The 6391-nt window shown below is 45.2% G+C and overlaps 1 protein-coding gene across 1 annotated transcript in view; it reads left to right on the forward strand.

Annotated features, from left to right (window-relative positions):
- socs5b (suppressor of cytokine signaling 5b) overlaps window positions 1-6002 on the forward strand; it is a 14135-nt gene extending 8133 nt beyond the window's left edge. The window contains exon 2 of the mRNA XM_078272480.1: window positions 1435-6002. Within this exon, the coding sequence (XP_078128606.1) occupies window positions 1454-3139 (1686 nt within the window). The 5' untranslated portion in view covers window positions 1435-1453 and the 3' untranslated portion in view covers window positions 3140-6002. The remainder of the gene's footprint in view (window positions 1-1434) is intronic.
- Window positions 6003-6391: the final 389 nt, after the last annotated feature.

Here is a 6391-nt window from a genome sequence, read left to right on the forward strand (position 1 = left end):
CATTTTGTAATCAAATCTAGTGTAATTAACTTTAAGTTGCAGCTTACAGATGTTACTATGGGAACTACAGGGACATTCTTAACACTTATGAGTTTTGCTGAATTGGCATTTAGTGTTAAAGCATTTGGATGCTTTGCTTTGGATGTTGTTTGTTGGAAGTCTAGCTCCATCTCAAGCCAGTGGTGATCAGATTGGGAGCACAGTCAGATGCTGTGGATTTTTTTTTGTAATGGTACTGGCCTTTGAGAGAATGAAAGGAAGACGTCCAACGGACCAGACAATGCACAGCACTTACTCAGGCTTATTGTGCAGATGCACACGGAGCACAAAACGGGAGATGAACTACAGTGAATGAGTTATGTCACATTTGGTGATGGTAGCGCAACTGTGAATAAGATCATGTTTTCATAACACATTTATTGCAGGCTGTTTTTGTATGCGACGCATACAGGCTCAAACATTGAACGACTGAATGAATGTTTTGTGAGTACAAAGCAAGTCGATAAGGGGGATGACACTGACGTCATGAGTTTGTTAGTAATAGCCTTGTAACTGCCGTCAGCAAATCAACTTAATCAGTCATGTGCTAAAGACCTTTCTGGTTTCCTGTGCATCACAGAACTCTTGTCTATCACAGCTGACTGTGCAAAGCCATAATCTCTTGCCATGTTCTGACACTCTATGATGAGCTGCTTGTACTAATGCATAAAGTCAATGTTGGATAATGTTATCAGTTAACAATATTCTTTTAAGTGATGAGTGTCCAGACACGGTTGTATAATTCACTTTCAGCAACAAAGAGCTAAAACATGAGTGTGAAGACTTGCAAAGTGTTTGGTTTTGGATATGTTGCATGTTGGCAAGTTATTCAAGTATCTCAGTGTTTGCTGCAGTGATTTGAATTTCCTGGAAAGACCAACATGTGTACCCTAATAAACCTCCCACTTGGTGACTTTGCTCACTGTAAAGAATTGCACCATTGGAACGCAATTTGGTGCTACTACTTCTAAATCCCTGTCAAATTCTAGTAGAGTGATAAATCAACGGCATATGTAAGTGTACATGTGTCCTATCTGCTGCTGTAACAGGGAACGTTTTTGGTCAGGTCTAGACTGGCTCTGTAATACAGTACATACCAGCAGATCAGCTGTGAGCAGATCCTGGGTTCATTTATAGCTGTGGCCTTGTGTCTCTGCACGTCTGCCTGGCAACTCCTAACTCTGCTGTTCCAACTACTCAAGCTCACCCACCTCTCAGACACTTTGGCCCTGTTATACTCTCACCATGTCAAATTACTAGATACACAGTAGTCTGGGAAATTTAAATGTAGGACATTCTTTATGTAGCTTGTGCCTCCGTCTTAAATCTAGGCGCCATCGCTGTTGCCAGATTTTCCACCTGCGACTTACCAGTTTTGTCTCCTGTTCTCTTCAGGTCCCAGGGGCTCCTATTGATGAAGAAAGTGGGCAACATGTGGAGCAACCTGAAGAGCAAATGCCAGACACTCTTTCACAACAACGGTTCAAGTGAAAGCAGGGTTGAGGCCGATGCCGTCCACTGTGTCGTGGATCTTGGCCAAGGAGGCAGCTCAGGTGAGGCTCAGGCACCAGGAGCCTCCAGCCCATCACGGAGCCTCCTGCTAGTGCCAATGGTACCAGCAGGACGCCGCCATCACAACTGTGTGTCGGACAGCCCTCAGATAGTAGAGATTACAATCGACAAGGACACTGAGGATGTGCGGGGGAGATCAGGGGCTGTTCCCCTGGCCCGGAGAGACTCCTATTCCCGTCATGCTCCATGGGGGGGCAAGAAAAAACACTCGTGTTCCACCAAAACCCAGAGTTCTCTGGAGGCAGATAGGCGGTCTGGGCGCTTACGGGGGAGTGGAAACCGTAGGGACAGGCGTTATGGAGTCGGCTCCATTCAGGAGATGAGCGACTCTGTATCTGGAGGACGCAGTCTGACTGCTCGGTCTTTGCGCCAGCGGCTAAGTGATACAGTGGGGCTATGCTTACCCCTGCCTGCTCGCAGACGCTCCCGCTCATCTAAGAACCCCGTCATGTCCAAACGTAAGATTCACCTGACGGAGCTCATGCTGGAGACCTGCCCCTTCCCACCAGGCTCAGACCTTGCTCACAAGTGGCACTTGATCAAGCAACACACGGCGCCGGTCAGCCCGCATTCCTCCACTGCCCTGCTGGATGCCTTCGACCCGGCCCACCCCTCTCCTGAGGATGAGGAGGAACGTCTGCGTGAGCGCCGCAGACTTAGCATCGAGGAAGGTGTGGACCCACCACCTAATGCACAGATCCACACCCTGGAGGCCTCAGTGCCAGGCTCCTCTCTCTACAAACTGGGACCAAAGATGGCTCCTGGCATGGGAGAGGCCTCTGGGGAAGGCCGGCCCTCAGGGGCTGGCAGCTCTGCGGGTGCTGGGTCGTCAGGGGCCTGTGGGCAGGTGTTGGGGGCTGCAGCGTCAGCCCAGGACTGTGACTCTGAGGAGGATTCCACCACCCTCTGTCTGCAGGCCAGGAGGCCCAAGCAGAGGCACGCCTCTGGGGATGGTCACCTGAGCCGGCAGCAACCTGGGCCCTGGAAGGTTCACACTCAGATTGACTATATCCACTGCCTGGTGCCGGACCTATTGCAGATCACCGCTCTGCCCTGCTACTGGGGCGTGATGGACCGCTACGAGGCTGAGGCGTTGCTGGATGGGCGGCCAGAGGGCACCTTCCTGCTGCGTGACTCAGCCCAGGAGGACTACCTCTTCTCCGTTAGCTTCCGCCGTTACAACCGCTCACTGCACGCGCGCATCGAGCAGTGGAACCACAACTTCAGCTTTGACGCTCACGACCCTTGCGTTTTCCATTCTTCCACCGTCACAGGACTGCTGGAGCACTACAAGGACCCCAGCGCCTGCATGTTTTTTGAACCGCTGCTTACTGCGCCTCTCCATCGGACCTTTCCCTTTGGCCTGCAGCACCTGGCACGAGCTGCCATCTGCCGCTGGACCACTTACGATGGTATAGGCTCTCTGCCGCTGCCCCCTGCCCTGCAGGACTTCCTCAAGGAGTATCACTATAAACAGAAAGTACGAGTTCGCTGGCTGGAGAGGGAACCGCCACTCAAGGTCAAATAGGGTGGGCTTTTCCATTGCCTGTGTATACACACTGCAGGAGGATTACAGAACTTAATAAATTCCTCATTACCCATTTAGAGGCTATAGTGACATGGCCCTCTTTCTGGTGGGGGATGGAATTCATGTAACAAGCTATACAAGATTCATTCTAATCTTTGTTTTAGTTATTACTTACATCACAGAAAAAAAACATATGATTATATTCAGTATAACGCTGTCTGGCAAGCACATGTCTTTGTGTTGAACAGGTTGTTTTGACGGGAAGGAAAGGCACAAATATCAGTGCTTTGTGTCTTTTCTCTCCTGCTTTGTGCTAAATGTCTGCCTGATCCCACAACATCACCCTGCCTGTAGACCTGCCTGCATGCCTCCTCTATTCATCCCAAATTGCTAGTTAGGCCCACATGGCTACATTGTACAGTTCACTTTTTTTTTTCCCCCTCTTCCTTATCTTGTCAAAGCACCTAGTGGAGCACCTCGCAAGAGGGTGTGTGTGTGATCTGGAGATGCTATTGTTATATTGCAGTCAGAGCTTGCCCATGGATAGAGCTACATAAGGCACATTCTTTGCTATCTCTTTGCACGGATGGGCATCAGCTTAGCCAGGGACAGATTCTAAGAGGGTCCATAGAGTTCAGAACAGCACATCAGGGAAATGAAGTGCTTTCTAAAGCCTATAGACTAGTCCTTAAAAAAATAGTAGTTTCTCCTAAAGCAGTAATGGTGAATGATGAATCTATCTACTGTGTCCTATTTAGTGAGCAAGCTAAACTTGTCAACTTTATTCCCATAGCGCGGCATTGCTTTCAAAACAGAATATTTTCTTACAATTTGTCCCTCCTATCAATTCTTGCCATTGTTACAGTTGTCGCAGCAGTCTGCTGGTCATTGGTCTTCATTGGCCACATACACTTATGCACACAGTTCATTTTCATCCCTAGGGTAACATATGAGCAGTCTGGTGTTTTTATGGAATTGTGTTATGGCTTAATAGTGTTTAGTTTTACCCCTGCGTTCTTTTATTTAGTATCTTTTGGTGGCATCTGGTATACAGAAAGCTTTTACCCTGTGTATCCCAGTTGGTAATTTTTTTCTTCACTAGATACTTGCAACTAAGTCTTTTCAGAGGAATTGAGGGCATGTGTGAAAAGCTTTAGGTGAAGGCAGAAGATGAAAATTCAAAATGTCAGTGTCCCTTTTAAACATGACTGTGAATTGATCCATTCTTAAGGCTTGTTTGAGAATGGGCTGTTTCGAGGGAGACCACATATAGTCAAAGACCAGAAATGGGGAGCACAGCTAATCTCTCATGATACTTCAAAAACTTAACAAGAGCCATGTTAAAATGTGTTGAGCTGTTTTTATATAGAGCCCTGTGTCAACAGGAAAGAAGTGATGTAGCCACTTTACAACTTTTATAGCTATAAGGTCTCAACCCCAACAAATGCCCTCATTGCCCGGTTGCTTTGCTAGTCATAGTTCTAGCACTGAGTGCAGGCAACCCTTAACTCTCAAGAGGTTGGCATATCTTTGAGAGCTTTAGTTATGTAATTTTAATGATTTTAGTTGTGTTCCTTAGGACAAAAGCAATGCTGGTTAGACAGTCATTTCTTTTGTGTTCTCATTGTGATAAATGAGAAAAAAAAATAAGTATAACCTATGTGCCTTTTTAGAGAACCATTTATTGTATTATCCATAATCAGTTGTTTTGTAGTTCAAACCGGAAACAGGAGGTGCTTCAACACAGTCCACTCGGATGCCATCAAATGAGACTAAAGAGAATACTAATGAAGAGGTGCATGAGCTGTAAGCTCACATACTTATGGTGCACGATAAAGTTTTTGTAACAGATTCACTTTCAGTGGTGCTATGTTGGTTAAGCTATGACAGATTATTGAAATGATACATTGTACATTTAGTTACATCTCTCTCACTAATGCATGCATTAGTCTCTCGCCACATTATGGCCTGTATGGTAGTATTAGGTTGTTAGCGGGTCCAATGCCAGCCCTACTGTAGCATATTTCAAGATACAGTAACGATCTCCAGCCAAGTGTAGGTTGTACTCTGCAACTTGACAGATCCAAATGAGAGGGCATGAAAGTTGACTCTTTTTGATCCAACCTCTGATGACATTGTCCAAGTTAGCCTTAAGCAATTAAATAAATTCATCAGCAACAGTGTTTGCTCTAACTCGTAGTAGTAGTTATATATGAATACACATGAGATGGTTAGAGAAAGGCAGAGTGGTTCCTTTACGGCATGTTGTTTTTTTTAACAAATGCTGAAAAAAACACCCAGCCGCTAATGTGTAAAACTAAAATATTAAAGCTGAAAAACGCACAAGATCATGATCACTGGAAAGCTTAAATTGAAGCTTAACTTCTCAAACTAGTTCATATTTTAGTTTGTGTGTATATCAACCCGCACATATGTTAAAGGTTATGGGGAGTTCTCATCAGTGAGGATGAATCATGAACAAATGTCAGTGTGTTTCTTTTCCCATGAATATTTGAGCCTGTGACCAAAGCGCTTGCACACAGCTATGTGTAATAAGTAGTAGACTAAAGCTTATAAATGTGCTCAGTGGTGTTAGAATAACGCCAAATTATATTTCAGATTTACCAACTGTTGAAAGTTCTGCTCTCCTTTTGTTAATTATTTCATAGGGGAGAACCTGGCCCTGTCAAGCTCACACCTACACCCTGAAATTCAACATTGAAAACCTTCTCTCTGCAAAACCATTATCGTTTTTTCACTTGTTTATCAGGCAGGAAACAAGACCTATTTCTCACTGCATTGCTGCATTGTGAATTAATCAGAATTTAACAGACATTTCTTCCCATTAAAGTCCCAAACGTTTTCCACTGCCCTGCACTTTGTTCTCAGAAAGCTTGAATATCGCATGTTAATCCCTTGTATGTGTTAAGAGTGGCAGGAGTGAGTTTTGACATTTGAGTTGCTTGTATGTGCACTTTCATAATTCAGGATTTTTAGCATCCACACTGTCAAAGAAATAGATATCTATTTGAAAAACCCACAGACAGCATATTATCATGCTCACTGTCACCTGCCGATCATGCTACTGCATAGCAATAGCATACAACTCCTTACAGTGCCCCACCCCACTTGCAGGCACTAATCACAGGCTAATTTTACCATGTTGGGATATAAATTTACTGGGTACTAAAAGGGCCACTCTTGTTGCCTCATGGCTGCTGCTTGGCTGAAGGAGGCCTTTTTTTTTATTAT

This window comes from Sander vitreus, chromosome 17 (genome assembly GCF_031162955.1).
Source record: "Sander vitreus isolate 19-12246 chromosome 17, sanVit1, whole genome shotgun sequence".
NCBI classification, from domain to species: domain Eukaryota; kingdom Metazoa; phylum Chordata; class Actinopteri; order Perciformes; family Percidae; genus Sander; species Sander vitreus.